The sequence below is a fragment of the Haliotis rufescens genome, unplaced genomic scaffold (assembly GCF_023055435.1).
Source record: "Haliotis rufescens isolate VD_foot unplaced genomic scaffold, xgHalRufe1.0.p SCAF_56, whole genome shotgun sequence".
Lineage (NCBI taxonomy): Eukaryota > Metazoa > Mollusca > Gastropoda > Lepetellida > Haliotidae > Haliotis > Haliotis rufescens.
In genome coordinates this window covers 2,067,901-2,089,827 of record NW_025964290.1, presented here as the reverse complement: position 1 = coordinate 2,089,827, position 21,927 = coordinate 2,067,901, and the positions used below count along the sequence as shown (strand labels likewise).

Sequence of the window (21,927 nt, the reverse complement as noted above, 5' to 3'; positions counted from 1 at the left end):
GAAGCAGCAAAGTTGCTGATGTGGCAGAAAGCAATGTTCTCTCACTCATGCTGGTGATGTATTCTTTCAGAACTATCTCATTTGTGACTAACTCGTGTTATTCTGGGACAAGCCGAATAGTGACTCGTGCCCTTTCCGTGGCCATTTTTGCGACTAAGGGATCTGTCTAAGCGCAAATGGACATAGTTAAAAGAATTGTCAACTCGGTGCGTCCTGATTCACGTATATGTCCCCCATGTCATATATATTTCAGGTGTTATTTAAAAAACATCGGGAATTACAGTATCTATACAGTATGATTGAACACATTTAAGTGTATATTTTCAGATTCAAGACATGTAAAATCTTTATTCCTGAGGGATTCTTGACCAAAATACTTGAAGTCATTCGTGCATTCTGATTGGTTTGTCATATTTTCGCACATAACATTCATCGATAGGGGGACAAGTCTTCTTGCAGGTTGCGGAAAGGGGCGAGTGGTGACGAATGAGAACTATCTGTGTTTCATATTGGACAATCAGTCTGTCCACAGGGCGCCCTGTTTTTGTAACGTGTTCTGGAAAGGCTCACCACAACATAAGACACCAGTTAGAATAATTATTGCAGACTAATGAAGAATCTGACCTATTTTTATATTGATATTACCAGTTGTCAAGGAAACGGGCAAGACAGGTTCTTGCTTTAACACTGAGTATTCTCCAGCATTATGGGCAATGGAGGCGACAATTGTTGAGAAATGGACTACGTTGTGGCGTAAAGCGTATTATTTTATCATGATGGAAGTTTTGATGTGATTATTGTGTTTTTAGCCGTCATGTTGTTAGTGTATTTATTATGTGTGGCTGCATTGACTGTTATTTATAAGATTTGTTTTGTACTGAAATTGTTCTGTTGGTTTAAGTGTAAGACTTACGATGAGCAGGCCTTTCTGCCTTAACAACATTCCACGTAAAACTGCAAATATTTATGTAAATACACTGTACTCAAACACACAATTATCTGTGATAATATTATCTGACACTGAAAGTTATTATTCATCAATGATTGTATGTGGCTTTGTAGATTCTGTGTTCAAAAGCACTTGTCAGGATGCACCAGGGTCACTGTAGTGAGTTTTGGGCTGATGATGAAAGTGATATCTAAAATGTACCCTCTCTTTCAAACTGATGTATATCTCGTACTGGAAATAAAAAAAATCAGACATTTTACATTTTGTGTAAGAAATTGTTCGTCAAAATTCGAAAATATTAATTCATGAAATTTTAGTTTTTAAAAAAAAGTAACCTCAGAAACACAACGGTGGTTATGTTCAGCCCAACTGAGAAATAGTACACTTAGATCTTCAAAGAACATAAGAAGGGTTTTGAATTGTTCAAGTATGACAAAATCACATTATCGTTCAAAATAAATCACAGTTAATTTTGTGTTTGTGTATAGTTCTGACCTTCTCAAGGAGGTTCCAATGTATTGAACATTGAGGTGATGCCCCTCTATATCCCTATCAATGTGTGTGTGACGGTCTTGTTGGTGATGCCGTCTATCTGGATGCCTTGGTCCAAAGTTTGAATCCCAAACCCTGTGATTCTTGGTTCGTCAGCACCAGTCTATGTCTACTTCCCACACCAGTTTGGACTTTCTCCCTAAGTTCGTTAACCTACTGGGACATCCCTAAGTACTGTTCAAACTGGCATTAAACCCAACTCACTCACTCACTCACTGAACATAGGATCAAAGACGCAAAGTCTCAATTTTGAAAATGTAAGCTGAAATAGGAATTTTGAATCTGTAATTCCATATCATTGACAATATTGGTTACATTGAAATCCTGTTAGTCTGAGAACTGGATGTTTACAGTTTGGAATGTTTATACTTATTTTAAGGGTCATCACTAGTGCAATGTTGTGCTGTTCAAAGCAGTGTTAAACCATACTCACTTATGGGTCTGATTCAGTTATCCAGATGTTTGAAAGTCTTGATGTTGTCAATGGAAACACCACAGTCTGGATTAACAGGGTTTCACTACACCACAATGTTTCATCAGTTTGTGCTCAATATTACATCCATGTATTTGTATTGGAATATAACCTTTGTTGTATAACTCAACTTGTGACTTCTTGCTTTAAGATTCAGATGTGATTACTTGTATTTGTAAACGTTTCTACCTTGATTGTGTTGTGTGTTGTCATTTGTCCTTTATCTTTAGCTACATTAACATCACTACTGAACACTTGCTTCTCTTCCTCTCCATCTGCTGACACCCTGTCAGGAATCTGGCTTCGAACTGGTCCACAGACACCTACCCTTGTTGTCACAGGCGACTTAGTGGATCGGATGGTCCGGCTGGATGACTTGGTTGACCGTGTGTCAGGTACCATGACGCCCAGTGTGCTATAACAAAGAAATATAAGCAAGGTGATGATGTTTGTTGTTTAACGCTGCACTCAGCAATATTCCAGCTATATGATGGTGGTCTGTAAATAATTGAGTCTGGACCAGACAATCCAGTGGTTGACATCATGAGTTTTGATCCACGCAATTGGGATACGATGACATGCAACAACCAAGTCAGCGAGCCTGACCACCCGATCCCATTAGTCGCCTCTTACGACAAGCATAGTCGCCATTTACGACAAGACCTATTCTACCCTGATCTTCACAGATCCAAATCTGAATAACTAAAGGGCCACACTTTGACCAGTGTTCCGTTGTGCAGAGCTGCACTCAGAAGCAAGGCAAGGGTCGGCTTGTTAGAGGGTTCAAATACCACAGTCCCTAAAATTATTGTCCTTGAACTGTCAACATGTTACCCGTTCTGAAGACTTTTGACCAAAGCAGTATTTTGGGCTTTCTGCTCTATTATAAACTGTCACACCATGTTATCACTGAAATTCTGTTTATAACATTAATGTTTCTTACAACTATGACTCGCCCTGATTATGTCTATTGGCACCACAGTATCTGAGGTTGATCTCATTTTAATAAATGTCTAAGATACCGCCAATACTTGATTGAAGACCGGTGAAGGAACATGGTATGATATTCTAGATGGTGAGGTGAAATTGGGTCTAACGTCACGTCAAAGATTATTGCACTTATATAGCGACGTGTATGCACACGTGTGTGTGTGCGTGTGTGTGTGTGTGTGTGTGTGTGTGTCAGCTTGTATTAGTTCAGACTGATGCTGATTTACAGTGCTAGCTCACTGAGATACCATGCCCTAGTTTAACATGAATACCCCACTCAGACACAGTATACTGACTCCAAGCCAACCAGTCCTTGTTTTAGCCCCTTAATGCCGAGCGCCAGACAGGGTAACATTAAGTACCATCTTTTAACGTCTTTTGGTGTGATGCGGCCGGGGATCGAACCCCAAACCTTTGGTTCTCCAGGCGGAGGCCCTACCACTAGATCATGGAGGCGTCGATGTTATATTTATGAATGTGCAATGTAGGAATGTATAATGTCTATTCTAAATGGACACTGCTTCACATCATGTGTATGCTGACCTCCAAAAGAAACTATCCCAGGAATAATTGTCTTCAATTCCAACTGATATGAAATGTTGCCTAAATATGTCGCTCAAATACAACCAAATGTATCTGATAACTAAAAGCCAGTGGAAGTGTGAATGATACAAAAACAAAACAAAACAAAACACGTAGAACGAAATGCACCAGCTAAACTGGTATAGAAATCAGCTGACACCCCGGTGAGAGTAACAACTAAAAACACAGACAAAATGCCTCGGTTTATCAGCACCACAGTGAGTGAGTGAGGTTTTACACCGTTTATTTCAGCAATATCACAGTGGGGAACACCAGAAATGGGCTGCATACAATGTACTCATATGGGGAATCGAACCCGGGTCTCCAGCGTGACGAGCGATGTCAGCAACAGAGCATGAGAGATTGGTATGGCTCAGCATGGAGTTGCACATGACCACATTGCAACAGTGGTTGGGGCTGCCATAGTGAGTGAGTTGGGTCCCTTTTAATATTCAAGTTATACCACGGGGTGTCAGCTTATTGTGGGGGAAAAGCCTGAAGTGATGCAGGTCTTCGACGTTTACCACTATGGTAAAACCCATGATCACGGTTATGGTGCTGACAAACCTAGAAACATAATCGGGGAGAACCGGGATTCGAACCCATAATCATAGGTTTCTGGCATAGCCAAGGGACGCAACTCTGCACAGCGATTGCGGCGCCTTAGACGACTTGGCCACCCGTGCCCCAAACGGGGCTGACACAAACAGGCTGATGGAACGTTGTCGGCAAACAACTGACAGGACGAGGATTAGGAAGACAGGTGTGACCACGCCCATTCAAGACCTCGTTCTCCATCTACGAAACTGCTTCCTCTCCACTATGACATCTGCATTGACTGTACTCGGACATCGTGTCAGTCGACAGTGTCCAGATGTACCATGATATCCCAGTGACGTAAATGTTAACAACGCGGACGTGACAGATTTCTGACGGGAAATAATAAGATCTCTATTTTCTGAGGGGCGGTCGGGTAGCCTAGTGGTTAAAGCGTTCGCTCGTCACGCCGAAGACCCGGGTTCGATTCCCGACATGGGTGCAATGTGTGAAGCCCATTTCTGGTGTCCCCCGCCGTGATATTGCTGGAATATTGCTTAAGGCGGCGTAAAACCATACTCACTCACTATTTACTGATAATATAGTCGCTATTTTCTTACGTGTGAGTTCAACTCAACTAATATTGTCGCTGTTTTCCGACGTGTGGGTTCAACTAAAAATATAAGGTCTCTATTTACTAACTTGTGGGTTTAACTCATATAAATAAGGTCGCTATTTCTTTTATTGGTTTTCCGTCTGTAATGTTAATGCTTATAAATGTGTATGAGTGAGATTACTGCGGAGCACACACACACATGCACACACACACACACAAACACATGCAATAATCTTGAACGCAACGCTAACCCACCTAATGTATACTTGGCCGCGTTCAAGTAGGGATCCATTTCCTTTTAACAGGACTACGGTTGGGTGCTCCACGTCTTCGTCAATTGGTCACGTCGACTCGACACTCACATCACTGAGTGAGTGAGTGATTATGGCTTTACGCCGCTTTTAGCAATATTCCAGCAATACCACGACCGGCGACACCAGAAATGGGCTTCACACATGGTACTCATGTGGGGAATCGAACCCGGGTCTTCGGCGTGACGATCTAACGCTTTAACAACTCTGCTACCCATCGCCCGCCCTGTCCTTATCAGGACATTGATTGTAAATGGACAACTACGCTCGACTGCATAGATCATTGGATAACCTTCTTCCACTGCTGTTGTATTTCACTGTCTGGAGGAAACAGGTCTGTGGGGTCAGTTGTCTTGCAGTGATGGTTCTTACGCTTGTTTTCTGTCCGGAGAGCGGAAGGTCGGAGAATTGATCCCCGGCTACGTAATACCAAAAGACGTTAAAAGATTCAGTTTTCTGTGTGTGGGTTTCGGATATCCGATCCATGTTTAACTTTTGCTCTCTATGTTGTCATTACAACGTAAAACCGTCTATGTACCGTGGTAGAGCTCTCTCTCTCAATTGAGCTTGTTTGGTAGTACACATCGGGCGGGAATAAAGCATGTCCACCAATCTCTCCCAGAAGTCGGATCACGTCTGTCACGCGCGTGATCACGTGACGTGCATATCTACTCGTTGTTCGGGACAACTCCCAGCTTCGTCAGTCTCTGCACACTTACTATATTTGACCGAATACAAATCAGCTGAATAGCAATGAACACATGAACAAAAGCTTCGTCAGGAGACCGCACAATCATTGCTGTAGATTTGGCTGTGAACAATGACGTGATCCAAGATGGCGGCTGATATGGTGTTTCTGGTCACTGTGTGCATCGTGTCTGTTACTGGATTCTTCTTCCTGTGTTTCGTGGTGTTGTCCGTCGCCTGCAGCCTCTACCCCAACGTCTGTCACAAGCGGAAGTCGCTGGGAAAGTTTCGGGGAAGGGTCTGCAGTTTCAGGGGAGGTAACCGGCGTCTTCTTCATCGTCATAAAGCCATAGTATTAATCAACACATTTATGAGAATTTTCTCTGATCTCTAGGTAAACACATCATGTGTTATGTGGTAGATATTGTTTTGTGCAGGTAAATGAAGGTGTTACACATTTTGATTTAAGTGGAAAATGTTGCTGGGGTTTGAGAAACGTATCCACGATGACGCGCGTCCTAGTTTAAGCGTCCGCAAATTACGTTAATAAACTATTTCCTCCTGCAGCCATCAAATGATAGCCAGGGCCTTTCTGGTTCTCGGCAATTGTGTCTTTCTCAAATATCACTGTAAAGTATACTATTTCGCGATTGGAAGTATTTTTTATTTTGAAGGCAAGAACTAGCCATTTGGATATCGGACAATGGAAAAGATGGTTGGTACACATACACACACGCACACACACGCACGCGCACGCACGCACGCACGCACACACACACATAATTTCTTGTCACTTGTTCTGAGATTGATCGATAACTCTATTCTAACTCAAATCTAGTAAATCTACATATTGCTTATATCAAAAGACATTTCACATGATCCTGAACAATTACGAAATTATTAAATTATGTACAGGTATTTTTAGTCTACTATCAAGTTTGAAGAGTTCGGTATGAATAACATAGAAATGAATATATTGCTCATTTCACCGATATAGTTCTCCTGCAATACTGCAGCAGATATACATTGGATACAACGGTGTTAAACTTTGTAATTAACTAATCGAATATATTGAAAAACACTTCTGAACCGTCGATGACATTGCTGGCAAGATGAGTTTTACCACATTTTAAACAGTTTTCACTGGTTTTGATGCCAGTTGATGTCGAACATTATTAGCCATATACCTAGAATATCCGGGCGTGCTCTCCGCTGAAGTGATACCTAGATGTATACTAGTATGTGTTTCATGTAGCTGCTTCCCCACGTGACTGGCATAGCCATGGTAGATTACCCTGTCCAGCCGTGTGTGTGTGTTGTGAATACTCTGTGAATACTCTATGAATACTCTGTGAATATTCTGTGACTTCTCCGTGAATATTCTGTGAATACTCTGTGAATACTCCGTGAATATTCTGTGACTTCTCCGTGAATATTCTGTGAATACTCTGTGAATACTCCGTGAATATTCTGTGACTTCTCCGTGAATATTCTGTGAATACTCCGTGAATATTCTGTGACTTCTCCGTGAATATTCTGTGAATACTCCGTGAATATTCTGTGACTACTCCGTGAATATTCTGTGAATACTCCGTGAATATTCTGTGAATACTCCGTGAATACTCTGTTAATATTCTGTGAATACTCCGTGAATACTCCGTGAATATTCTGTGACTACTCCGTGAATATTCTGTGAATACTCCGTGAATACTCTGTTAATATTCTGTGAATACTCTGTGAATACTCTATGAATACTCTGTGAATACTATGTGAATATTCTGTGAATACTCAATGAATACTATGTGAATACTTTGTGAATATTCTGTGACTACTCCGTGAATATTCTGTGAATACTCCGTGAATACTCTGTTAATATTCTGTGAATACTCTGTGAATACTCTATGAATACTCTGTGAATACTATGTGAATATTCTGTGAATACTCAATGAATACTATGTGAAGACTTTGTGAATATTCTGTGAATAATCAATGAATACTCTGTGAATACGCCTGCAATAGATTTTCTGACATGTATTCTGTTAAATGAAGTAAATGAACAGCCGCTGTATTCCGGAAATAACCGAACATTGGAAGAAAATATCCAGCACTGCTCCCTACTTATAGCCATCAGTATATTCCAACACAAACATGATGGAGTACATTAAACAAAACTTACATTTAACTTATGTGGCATAAATATCACCACCAAATATAAATATTTATCTCTTAAGATGTGTTGGCGAGTTTACATATCAATGTTGATTGTTATTGTGTGTATCTACTTATTACCAACAGAAAAACAACAACCCCAAACCCAACTTATGTAAGTGGCCATGTGGTCTCTTAGCTCAACGGGAGCACGGGTGGGCTAGTCGTCTAAGGCGCCGCGATTCGCCAAGCAGAGTTGCGTCCCTTGGGTACGCCAGAAACCTACAATTGTGGGTTCGAATCCCAGTACGCCCCGATTATGTTTCTAGGTTTGTCAGCACCATACCTGTGCTCGTCGGTTTCACGGAAGTGGTAAACGTCTGAGACCTTCATCACTTCGGGCTTTCCTCCTACATTGAGCTGACACGCCGTGATATAACTGTAATACTATTAAAAGCGGCGTTAAACCCAACTCACTCTCAGCTCACCACCCGGTCTGCTGGTCGTGAGTTCGAACCTCAGATTCAGCCCGCTATGCTCCATGGTTCACCGGCCGCACCATACCCGTTGTCGTGTGGTTGGCCTGGTTAACGTCCGAACTAAGCAATCATGCCGTACTTGAACTGACATACTGTTCACACATTCATGCTCACACTGGATAACCGAGTCTGACCTGCTGTTTCTCTCCAGGAGGCGGCGAGGCTCTAGAGGGGTCCCTCTCTGCTTTCAAACAGTAAGTACATTATAAACAGCTGGGCGACAGAATGTATACACTCCTATGGAAATTAGATTTGACCAAAAAAAAAGTACAAACGAAATAAAACGTAACTTGGCTGCAAACAGTCGCCGAAACACTGTAAACATGATTCGTCAACCGGAAGTAAGCGATTTTACCGGAGACGCTAATGCCCGGATTAAGGGGTTACCCCGTGGTCTAGCGGATAGAGCTCCTACCGGAGTGTGGAAGGTCGGTGGTTCGATCCCCTGATCTCGTCATACCAAAAAAACGTAAAAAGTTGGTACTTTTTGTTACCATTCCTGGTGCTCGTTATTAAGGGGCAAAAACAAGGCGTCAGTATACTGTGTCTTTGTAGGGTATTGATGTTACACTGCGGCATGGTATCTCAGTGGGCTGGCACTGTAACACCAGCATGAATCTGGACAAGTACAAGCAGCCACACACACGTCGCTATATAAATGCAATACTCTTTAAAGCGACGTTAAACCCACCTTATATACCCAGCCAGTCCATTTGTTAACAGGGGTGCTTACACCGCTGATTTGTGTGAAACTCCAGAAGACCGTGGATGTGTACTACTCACAACAAGTTAAACAACACCTAATTGGAAAACTGTGTGTTGCAATACCCCCAGCCATGGCATCATAACTGTCATATTAAAAATCGGGCGTTCTTTAACTTCTTTGAGCGGTATATATGCACCTACCTTGGTTTATGTGTTAACATGCTGACACGACAGATATAGGTCATGGACTGTTCCTCCTACAGTGAGCGTTGTGTTTAACATCGACACCACTGCCGGGACGCTGCGCATGGTTTGTAAACACACATTGTACACAGCTTGGGATCAAACCCGTGACTTGGTTGTGACGAGCGAACGCATTAACCGCTAGGCTACTGTTCCGCTCTTCACATTAAACTAGTATGCGTCGTCTCAGAGTGTAGGGTGGTGCTTGAACACATTTAAACATGTAACTGTAACCTGTGACAGTTCTTCCTCGATCGGAGCAGACTTCTTCCTCACTGTCAGAAGAACGAGAGATGGCGAGATTATCGTCTTTCCAGACGAGACTTTGAAGCGGTGTTGTGGCACGCCGTGGAAAGTAACTGACTCGTTATATAGGGTAGGTTCGCATGTCAAAGTAGCAAATACACCATTGTTATATTTACCTTCATTGTGAATCTTCATAAACGAAAAAATGTTATTTATTTAAACAGAAAGATAAAGCATTATTTCCGAACATGATTTAGGTTACATTTTTGAAGTGAAATCTCGTTTATCATGGCGATACTACCGTATGGAAACAGAATAACGAAAATTATTGGCGCGTAGCATTGTGGGTTTAAATATTTACAGACATGATCCTCCAGATGATGGAGTTTCTGGGATGTCGAAATTTCGCTTGGGAGTTAGTTAAAATTGCGTGTTATTGAGTGTTTGACCACCAGTAATTTCATTTGGAAACGACTAGATTCAGAACAAAAAAATTATATTTATTTTGAAAAAATGAAGATATTCTTACGTAGTGAAAGGATTGCCGGATCCCAAACTGATTTAACAAGTTTCAATCAGTCAGGACACTCTACTGTTTATTTTATGAAGTAAAGAAAAGTGAATGTGAAACAGATATAGTGTTTGTTTGTTTGTTGTTTAACGCCGCACTCAGCAATATTCCGGCTATATGACGGCTGTCTGTAAATGATCGAGTCTTGACCAGACTCCACGCAATTGCGTGGATCATGAGCATCGCTCCAAGCAAATGGGATACGGTGACACGCATGAACTAAGTGAGTCGACTCTTACGACAAGCATAGTCGCCTGTTACGGCAAGCATTGGTTGCTGTGTAGAATCCTGAGTGACGACCGTCGTTTAAACAGTTGGTATGTGCCGATTGAATATCAGCCTCACACTCGATGAAACCTTAAACTCCAAACCCTCTCCTCCGACCGAGCACTTTTAAAGGGGAACAACTTCGGTTTCTTTTGAGATAGGTATTCAACCAATCATAATTATTTGTAACCTTTGGTGCATGTGAATTAGGGTGTACGTCGATCGGCAAGTTCGCACAAAAATGAAATCAAAATGGTCTTACCTGTAGGCAACGACTATTTGATATTCTGAGGGGGGGTCGGGGTATATTGTTTCAGCTACAGTTTCAAAAACAGATATTTTTTAAAATTTTAAAGTATGAAAGAAAAACATGTAGCAAAAATGTCATTTTTGTGCATCTTAAGTCTTTGGATCTTAAGTTTATGATCTTAAGGTTATGTTTTTTTTGGTGACAGGTCCTGCCATGCCTGAGGCCGCCATTCTTCCTGCGGTATCAGAAAGGTGAGGCCATAGGATCGCCCCAGAGTGCCTTTCCGATGTTTAGCATTACGTGTACGCGTCCAGGTGTTCTACGGAATCCTGCCATGAGTGAGTGAGTGAGTGAGTTACTTTGGTTTTACGCCGCTTTTAGCAATATTCAAGCAATATCACGGCGGGGGACACCAGAAATGGGCTTCATACATTGTACCCATGTCGGGAATCGAACCCGGGTCTTCGGCGTGACGAGCGAACGCTTTAACCACAAGGCTACTAGACCGCCCCTATCCTGCCATGAAGAAGGGTAAACATATACCCACGAGTTGTACTTAAAATACCCACTGAAACTACTGTGTCTTGTAATATATGAAGGTTTTTTTATATTTGATAAAACATATCTAGCATGATTTACGGTACAATGTCTATGACAGGATTCGCATCACGAGGAAAGCCAGAACCGATTCCAACTCTTCGGGAAATATTTGAGAGGTTTCCTAAATCCGCCGTCTTTATTGACGTCAAATGTGAGGGTGTGGACCACGCGTTGATTGACGGGGTGAGTTGCAACATGTGCAGACACGTTCAGAATTCTTGTTGATCATGACCCCGCTCTAAAAGTTGCCTCGACCGAGAACATGTTTTTAGTTTATATGCCCTGTTAAGAACGGCTTTTCATTTTAAATGTCGTTTTTGAACCTGATTCCTACTTTGTCCACCCCCCCCCCCCCCCCCCCCCCCACACACACACACACACACACACCTCCCGAGCTAAGGCGGTGTTGCCAAAATAAGTCAAGACAACTTTAGACTTTTTACCAACTAAAGAAGTAAAATAAAGTAAAACCACCCCCGTACCCAGTCTGTTTTGAGAAAAAGTCATAATTCACTTGGTGAATGGATTTTAACGTGTACTAAGTGGACGTATCATTGATATGTTGCTCAACGTCATGCACGTGTTTCGACGTTCCATCAACATTCTACCAACGTCCGACGTCTAATGACTTTGTATGTAAGACCCATTGACATTGGCGATCCCAGCCACAGACAAACGATGGCTCGTTGCGTAAGGCAAGTGAAACAAAATCGTACTTAAAAAGGAATAATACTAAATCAGCGTTTGCCTAATATAAGAATACACTATGCATGAATTTCGTCCTGTCGATATGGGTCAGAGTGGAACAGGTCACCAGCACTCTGTTACATGTTGTAAGGTGAGGTGGGGTCCTGAGGCAAGGGCGTTAACTGACTATAAGATAGCTTTATGATCAATCGCAAAGAACAATGAAGAACGAAGTGTTGTTTATTCTCCCTGCAGTTTTTTTATTGTACGATAAACAACTCCCGCTTGTCGTTTATTTCTTACATAGAAGTCCAGTTTCCGCCCTTGCCGAATGAGTATGGTTTTACGCCGCTTTTAGCAATATTCCATCAATACCAGGGCTTCACACATTGTAGCCATGTCGGGAATCGAACCCGGGTCTTCGGCGTGAAGAGCGAACGCTTAAACCACTAGGCAGCCCGACCGCCCCATGTCCTTGCAGCTGGGATTTTCAGCCTTGATAGTAGCGCCACCCTTCGCGAACCGGATGTTCGTGACGCGATTTTGATTGGACTATGCATAGACTCGTTAGTCCAGCCAATATGTAACTCCGGCATAGTTCGGCGAGGGTGGAAACTGGACTCTTATCGTCAGGTAGCGCTTTTGCATTGGGAAGGCTGGTGAGGTGAGGTGAGGTGAGGTGAGGTGAGGTGAGGTGAAATGGATTCATCGCTTTCAAGATTATTGCACTGGTATAGCGATGTGCATGTAAGTGTGTGTGTGTGTGTGTGTGTGTGTGTGTGTGTGTGTGTGTGTGTGCTTGGTGACGTTACAAAACCTCACTCTGTTACTTTCCGAATAATTTGATTTATAAAACACAGCAATATTGTTGTTTGACCGTATAAGCAACTGGTATTATTTCACGTACTTGCCTACGACCTACCCTGAAGCCCCCCTTGGTGTATGCGGCCCCTTACTGTGGTGAATAGCATGGCCCTAATTAGTATTTTATCACTTTCTTTACGGATCCGCCCGCACAAAAACAATATTTTTTGGAATACATTTTAACAGTCTAATAACTAATTTCAGTAATTAAAAAACACACTGCTTTTTAAACACTTAAACGACAAAATTATTTAATTTCGACCACCGATGCCAAGTTTCTGTGAAAGTAATCCGGACAAAAAACAATTAGAATAAAGGCTTCAGTTTTGTCTCGGTCTACCGTAGGTGAGTGAGTATGGTTTTACGCCGCTTTTACCACTATTCTAGTAATATCACCAGGATTGGGCTTCTCACACTGTACCCGTGTGAGGAATCGAACTCGGGTCTTGGACCACTGGACCGCTCACCATCTCCATCTCGACCCGTGAAGATCCGGGGTAGAATAGGTCTTCAGCAACCCATGTTTGCCGTAAAAGGCAACTATGCTTGCCGTAAGAGGCGACTAACGGGATCGGGTGGTCAGGCTCGCTGACTTGGTTGATGCATGTCATCGATCCCAATTTCGTGGATCGATGCTTATGATATCAATCACTGAATTGTCTGGTCCAGACTCGATTTTTTACAGACCGCCGTCATATAGCTGGAATATTGCTGAGTGCGGCGTTAAACAAAAATCCAACCAACCAACCATCTCCATCCCAACTCCATGTTTGTGAAGTCTGTTTTGTGTATGTTCTGACGTCACTTCCTCTGTTCAGATCGCGAAGCTGGTGGTGAAACATAAGCGAGAGACGTCCACCGCGTGGGGGAGCCACGACACCAAGCTGGTGAACGCCCTCTACAACAAGGTGCGTGTTCGTGTCGGGGCATCAGTACTTCATGGGTATCTTCTCTCCCGCCGACCTTGAGGTTACACACAACCAAATGTCTTCCTATAGAACTCTATTGTAACGTTATATTTAAAAATAACAAAACAATAGGCAATCAACAGTCATTACTTGCACATGTATGCACAGTCTGGCCTTAAAGCTGTCATAAAAACACAAAAGAGCTCCATTCCGAAAACAGTTCCGCACCAAATGTCACCTCCTTGAAAATATCTCTGGTCACGTTCAGCACAAGTCATCTTGTTAAAAAAGTCAGCACCAAATATTGAAAAACATGGTCAGTTTTAAGTACTGGATGGATGTATATAAAAGACATAAAAATCTAAAACAATATCATCCAATCACAGCCTCTAGATATCTCTTGATCTGCACTGTAGGCTCTACGGAAACGACTCTTACTCTCAGCCGCCTCGGAGTAAATAATCACCAGATGCCAAGTAGCGCTGAACACAAGTCAAACCAGTCGAGATTATAGTCCATAATAAGCAAATTTTGAATCCGCTAAGAAAATGCCATCAACTTTGAAAGTTGGAGTGTTGTTGCCCATTAAATTACCGCCCCACTCAAAACATATTGCCATTTCCCCCCGCTTGAATATATCTCGTCAACACAGCCGGAAAGAATTAACGAGTTTCCCTTTCATAATCAAATCCGCGCTGCGTCGTTGTGAGAATATTCCAAGAATTAACTCTGGCCATTCCTTTCTTCAAATATTATTATTCATATCCAAAGCACGGGTTAACATGTCAACTTCATGAAAAAAACCTGCTTGTAAAATAGTTCCTGTGTTTGTTGTTTAACGACGCACTCAGCAATATTCAAGCTATATGGCGGCGGTCTGTAAAAAACGAGTCTGGACCAGACAATCCAGCGATTGACATCATGAGCATCGACTTATGCAATAATTGGTCAGCGAGCATGACAACCAGATCCAGTTAGTCGCCTTATACGACAAGCATGGGTTGCTGGAGACCGATTCTCATCAGGATCCCGACGGTGAAGTGAAATGGGGTTTAACGTGTCCAAATTTTTTGCACTTATACAGCGACGTGTGTGTGTGTGTGTGTGTGTGTGTGCGGCTGCTTGTACTAGTTCGGTCTAATGCCAATTTGAAAGTGCTAGCCCACTGAGATACCATGCCACAGTTTAACACGAATACCCCACTCAGACACAGTATACTGACTCCGAGCCAAGCCCTTGTTTAAGCCCCTTAATGCCGAGCGCCAGACAGGGTAACAAGAGGTATAATCTTTTAACGTCTTTTGGGACCGGGGATCGAACCCCGGACCTTCAGCTCTTCTGGCGGACGCTCTACCACCAGACCATGGAGGTGGTCGATTATTAAATGTAAACACGAGGATAAATAGAGAATCTCACCCGAGTGTTGTTTGATATTTATCACCCAACATCATTTTTCAGTTTGTAGACAGTGATAAGCAGTGTCTAAAAGTACTGCTAACAGCTTCAGTAGCAGAGCCATTGGTGATGTCATTTGATTCTGACGTCATGGTAACAATGACGTCACAATCGTCACGAGCATAGTGATGCAATTTCATTGCAGCGATGACTACCCAAGCGATATCTCCTGTGGGAGCCAGTTTTGGATGATAAATGAATTTCGATAAAATAATTCCTGGCGTTAGCTTGAGTACCCTGATGACGTCACTGAGTGGTTATTATTCCAGAACCCCTTCATCCCGCTGTGGGTGAACCGGCACCGTCGCTCTGTATTCCTCTTCTTGTTCTACCTCGGTCTCCTGCCCTTCACGCCCATCAAGGAGACGGTGTACCTCACTCCTATGCCGTTGCTGACGCTGGAGTAAGTCTGTGTGATGCGTGAGTCCCATTCGGTATTCGAGCCCACACTCTTATATTTCGTATGAGATATAGAGATATTTTCGTACGTGTGTTTTGTATGGTAAATACCCTGCATCTCGTAACACATTGTATTTGGCGAGCCTTGGATAACCCCAACGGATACCGTCCTCCTGGGCGTTATCCTGAAGCGAAACTTATTCATTATATGATAAAATATTATGTCAACACACTAAGGGACTAATAAAGATCGTTAGCCGAGTGGGTTTCAGTATCGTAAATATCCCATGTTAGGAATAAAGATTGTATTTTGTGAACCTTTGGCAAATATAATTATACATTTTAAGTATTCCCAATGGGGAAGCACATGGGGAAATCCCTTTCTAAGCAGCATATTGGGAACTTGGGAAAGTCAAAAGCTTCATCATCATCATCATCATCATCATCATCACTCGCCGTCTTTGTATTATTATTGTTGTAGTAGTCGTCGTCGTACTCGTAGGTGTAGTTGTATTGTAATTATTGCAGCCCCCAGCGAGGCTTCCAGGTCGGGTACGTGAGAGGCTGGAAAACATGGATTATTGACAAGTGAGTGAGTGAGTTGGGTTTAACGCGGTTTTCAACAAATGTTCTCTGATGTCACGGTGCATGAACCAAGAGGGAGGGTCGTATTGAAAATGACGGCACAAATATGATATGAAATCTTTAACACGTCACAAATATATAACATACAGTCCTCATTTTAATTTGTTAATTATTTTCAGTAATGAAAAATGACCTTAAAGTCGGTCAGCCCATTAATTTGTAATTATCAACAACTTAAGACATGTATTCATATTTAAATTTGTTTCATCTTCAAAAAGTTAAGATAATGAGGCCTACAGAAGTCACAAACTGATAATAGTTATGTGCATACTAACAGTAGGTGCTGTGATACTATCAATGGGTGAAGAATCCGGCGTAGAATAGGTCTTCAGCAACCTATCCTTTCCGTAAAAGGCGACTATGCCTGTCATAAGAGGCGACTAACGGGATCGGGTGGTAAGGTTCGCTGACTTGCTTCATGCATGTCATCGTATCCCAATTGCTTTGATCGATGCTCATGATGTCAATCACTGGATTGTCTGGTCCCGACTCGATTATTAACAGACCGCCATCATATAGCTGGAATATTGCTGAGTGCGGCGTTAAACAACAAACAACCAGTGGGTGTTGGACTGGGTATGCTGGTTGTGACTGGGTATGCTGGTTGTGACGGGTCATTGAGGCAATAACCACTCAACAGATAAACGGAAGACGTAGTGTGAGGTCATACGTAACTCACTAACTCTCCCTTTCAGACTGATGATGAGCGGAGGATTGATCAAACATCTGAGAGCCAGAGGGATACCGGTGAGCTGTGACCTAAAAGCATTCGTGACCAACTCATGTTAATCCGGGACAAGCCGAATAGCGACTCGGATCCCTCTCGTTGCCATTTTTGAGACTGGGTTCCGTCAAAGCGCAAACGGGCAAAGCTAAAAGAATTGTCGTACATATAATGATTCACGTACATTTCCCTCATATATCGAAAAGAGATGCTATTGAAAACACATCGGAACTTACAGTATTATACAGTATGATTGAACACAGTTTACTGTATCTTGGGTATATTTATAAATGCAAGACATATGATAACCATACCCTTAGAAAATATTCGGCATAGCTTCCTCGAGAAACCATTTGTTACTACTCGTTTTACTCACGGGTCCATTCGGGACATCTCGTGACCCTACAAAATATTATCCTTGCGTAGCACAAAGAGTTGCGTCCCTTGTGGTTCGAATTCAGCTTCGCCCCGATTCTAATTCTTGGTCTGTCAGCACCGTCCTGTTTTCGTTAGCTTAACCAAATGGTAAACGTCAAAGACCTGCATTACTTCGGGGTATCCTACCAAGCTGCTATGTATCTGAAGTAATGTTCAATGCGGCGTCAGACAAAATTCTACACTTACAACTGTATCCTATTGTTCCGACACATTGTTCTATTTCAGACATACGTCTACTGCCTGAATCAGCCACACGAGTTTGACCGCGCGTTCGAGTTGGGCGCCACCGGTGTCATCACAGACTTCCCCTCCCGACTGAAGGACCATCTGGACCGACTGGATGCCGAGAAGAAGGATCGCGAGGAGTAGAGCCATGGACCATGTCGGCCGATTGGAGATATTGGACCTATGGACCATGTTGGCCGCTCTGGGAAACAGTACATTGGACCATGTTGGCTTTCAGAAACACTGTAGCATGGATCACATTGACCTCTCTGAGACACTGTACCATGGATCATGTTGGTCTCTCTGAGACACTCTACCATGGATCATGTTGTTCTCTCTGAGACACTGTACCATGGACCTTGTTGTCCTCTCTGTGACACTGTACCAAGGACCCTGTTGTCCTCTCTGGGATACTGTACCATGGGTCTTGTTGTTCTCTCTGAGACACTGTACCATGGACCTTGTTGTCCTCTCTGAGACACTGTACCATGGACCTTGTTGTCCTCTCTGTGACACTGTACCATGGATCTTGTTGTTCTCTCTGTGACACTGTACCATGGACCTTGCATGTTGTCCTCTCTGTGACACTGTACCATGGATCGTGTTGTTCTCTCTGTGACACTGTACCATGGACCTTGTTGTCCTCCCTGGGATAGTGTACCAAGGACCTTGTTGTCCTCTCTGAGACACTGTACCATGGACCTTGTTGTCCTCCCTGGGATAGTGTACCAAGGACCTTGTTGTTCTCTCTGTGACACTGTACCATGGATCTTGTTGTCCTCTCTGAGACACTGTACCATGGACCTTGTTGTCCTCTCTGAGACACTGTACCATGGACCTTGTTGTCCTCTCTGAGACACTGTACCATGGACCTTGTTGTCCTCTCTGAGACACTGCACCATGGATCATAGTGTCTTCTCTGAGCTACAGTACCATGACATCTGCTGTGCTCAATGGATTTTATATCAATAATTACTCTTGGCGAGGTCAATTAGCGCAGATCAAGGACCTGAGGACCCGACCCCCGGGGTTCGGTCAGACCGGCGAAGGGATCGTGTCCAAGGTTCTGTATTTTCGTATACTGACCTCGTCAAGAGTAAACATTTGTGTTGTTCCGAAGTTCACTTTAAGTTTATGAAGCCTTCAAACACTCCGCTGTTCACTTCAGTAATATATGTACTGCTATCAGTCAACATGAGAAATACCTTAACTATGAAGGGTTGTCTCCCTTACACTGAGCACTGCTGCCAAAAGGCAGCAAGGAGTAGCCTCCCTTTGCATCCTTCACATACATGTCTGCATACCATGTTGCCTCCTTCAGACAGAGCCAGGGAGTTTCAATGTATCACAATAAACACATTTCACAAAAATGTAAAAATGGTAAACATATACAACTTTATTTTAACATTGTTCATACACAGACTAGCTGTGGAAACCCATTTCTTTTCACTGTTTGGCAATCTGGGAATGTCAAGATAAATCATAAATCTGACCTGCGTGGGACTGACAACTCGACATTTGGAATAATTAAAGATAATTACTTTTCCAACGTCAGTTATTAAGTAATAGGAACACATGTCTGTAATATCAAATATCAGATTAGACAAAATTTACTTTGCCTGGTTGCGGTGAATGTGAGCTGTATAATTGACTGTTTGTGGGGCAAGATGTGACTTTACTAGAACATGACAGAGACACACCACACACATGAGAGAGGCGACACACCTGCACACCTGCAGAGCTGTTGGCGCTGAAGCGGAAGTAGCTGCATTTTCTGCTGCATCGGCTGTCACGCTGAAATCAGTTTCCTGTAAACGTTGCTGGATGCAGTCGTTGGAAACTAGTATCAAATCACTTCCCCCTCGGCAACATGTGACAGTACCCCCCCTAACACACGACACACTTCATGCTTCCTGTCCCCATTTCTCGCAGGATGTTTGGTTGATGAATACATGACACACTTTTTTGAGGATAGCAACTTCTTTTATTCTTTGTACGACGTTTTAGAGCTACGTCTTGCTCCTTCATCATTCACCTTCTGAGTGAGTGAGTATGGTTTTACGCCGCTTTTAGCAATATTCCAGCAATATTACTGCAGGGGACACCAGAAATGGGCTTCATACATTGTAGCCATGTAGGGAATCGAACCCGGGTCTTCAGCGTGACGAGCGAACGCTTTTACCACTAGGCTACCTGACCGCCCCTTCACCTGATGAAGGAGCAGGAAGAAGCTAGGAAACGTCGTCTAAAGGATAAAAGAAGTTGCTATCCATAAAAAGTGTCATGTATTCATGTACCCCCAACTTCTAAATGCCTATCAAAGACTTCATGTTTAATTGATGTCTCTGATCTGTGTCCAACTACATCCATGCTGTGTCTAGCCTCTACTCCCTTGACATCCAGCACAGTGATGCATGTTGCTGTGAGGCAGTGGTTGGTATACAGTCTTGCAAGTCCTGCCCCCGGGCATTAGGACCACCAGGGAGATTGTCATATGCCAATTTCTTGGATTTTTTTCTTCTGTCTTTACCACAGGCTTTCACTGGCAAGGATGATGTTTTGACAAATACTTTTCCAAAACTGGACACTTTGGTTGCCTACCTTTTGAATAAAAGACACTCAATACAATGTTCAAACAGAAGAATCACACTAAAATTTCAATTTTCACATGTGCTCACTCAGACTACATGCATCATTGAAAGGAAAAGATTCAATATTTAGCAGAATTTTACACGAAATCATTGTGACTACAGATTCATTTTACATCGACTGGTACAGGTTGACATGATAAAGTAGAGTAGATAAAATAGATCCCAAGTTCAGTAATAGCGAACACATGCCACGACTGACGGAATCCTAACGCAACAACGCCATCGGCCGACTACAAACAGGAGAGTCATCTTTGGCCGTACCCAGGTTTTTCCACGTAGCACCAAGCACCATTACAAGACTGTGGAACCGTTATCAGACACAGGGGACAACACGTGACTTTCCCAGATCCGGTTGATCCCGATCACTACCAGAGCAAGAGAGCGATTCATACCGTCATACGGCTACGTCACTTACATGAAAGAACCACCACGGCTTCCTCCACAACTACGGCAATACCAGAATTGCGTAGGATATCAGCTCAGACAGTGGGGAACCGTTGAGGGTATTCGCGCTAGACGACCAGTTCGAGGTGTCATTTTGACGGACCTGCATCGTCGGCTGCAACATCAATGGTGTCAAGGTCACAGAGTATGGCCACATATGCGATGGAAACAAGTTTGGTTTTGTGAAGAGTCATTTTTTTATGATTGTAGACGTCATGTTTACAGGCGTCGCGGGGAACGTTATTCACGAAACTGCATACAGGAAGTGGACAGATTTGGTGGTGGTAGTGTGATGACGTGGGCAGCCATCTCTGGTAGAACAGACTTGGTGCGAGTTCTGGGGAATTTAACGGCACAGCGTTATACGTACAACACGCCCTTCCAACAAGACAACGCCCGACCTCACATGGCAACACAGACAACCGCCTTTTTCAGGAATCACAACATCCAGGTCCTGCCATGGCCCTCCAGGTCTCCAGATTTAAACCCCATCGGACATTTACGGGAAGCACGGGGTCAACGGCTGAGAGCACGTCAGCAACAACCACAGAACCTCCGACAGTTAGCACAAGCTCTGCAGGAAGAGTGGGTGAACATTCCCCAGGCCACAACTCTGATTGCTTCTATGAGACGACGATGCCAGTCAGTTATGGACTCTAATGGTGGCCATACAAGATATTGAGAACGGACGACCTTCACCTTGAACATCTACTGTTCCATGTGTGCCATAGGAAACCTTGGTCAATGACAATGATATGTGCCGTTTTTGAAAAATCGATTTTTTATATGATGTATAAAATATTCATCTAATATCATTTTTGCGTTTCTACTGCCTAATCTAAACAACCCCAGTTATATTCGCATAGATAACGCCAGTTTTCATAACACCCGGGGACCAGACTCTGTCGCGTCAACCATTAGTAGTCTGAAAGCGACTCTAGAAATCAACTGAAGAACTACAAATACTTCTTGATTAAAAAAACCCCAACCTCTCAATACTCGTCTCGTTTCATAGCTTAAAACTATTCCACCATTTTCCCAAGCAAATATAATGCAGTATGTTTCTTAATTGCTACTCCTGTCAACGCATATCTCAATAAAGTAAATAACACCATTTTGAAACCACCTCCAAATCAGGTGATATTTGTACAAGTGAGAATGCACGGGCCGGTGTGAGGTCATCACCTCGGGACAGGTGTCAGGTAATTACCTCAGGCTATAG

At 43.0% G+C, this 21,927-nt stretch overlaps 1 protein-coding gene across 1 annotated transcript; it reads left to right on the top strand.

Moving 5' to 3' along the window:
* The first annotated feature begins 5,659 nt into the window (after positions 1-5,659).
* On the top strand, positions 5,660-18,988 carry LOC124141749 (lysophospholipase D GDPD1-like). Its single transcript, XM_046509835.2, has 10 exons — positions 5,660-6,013; positions 8,535-8,577; positions 9,575-9,707; positions 10,871-10,916; positions 11,324-11,448; positions 13,635-13,724; positions 15,449-15,582; positions 16,107-16,166; positions 16,919-16,970; positions 17,611-18,988. Exons 1-10 carry the CDS (start codon positions 5,845-5,847, stop codon positions 17,752-17,754), a joined length of 996 nt encoding a protein of 331 aa, XP_046365791.2. The 5' UTR covers positions 5,660-5,844; the 3' UTR covers positions 17,755-18,988.
* Positions 18,989-21,927: the final 2,939 nt, after the last annotated feature.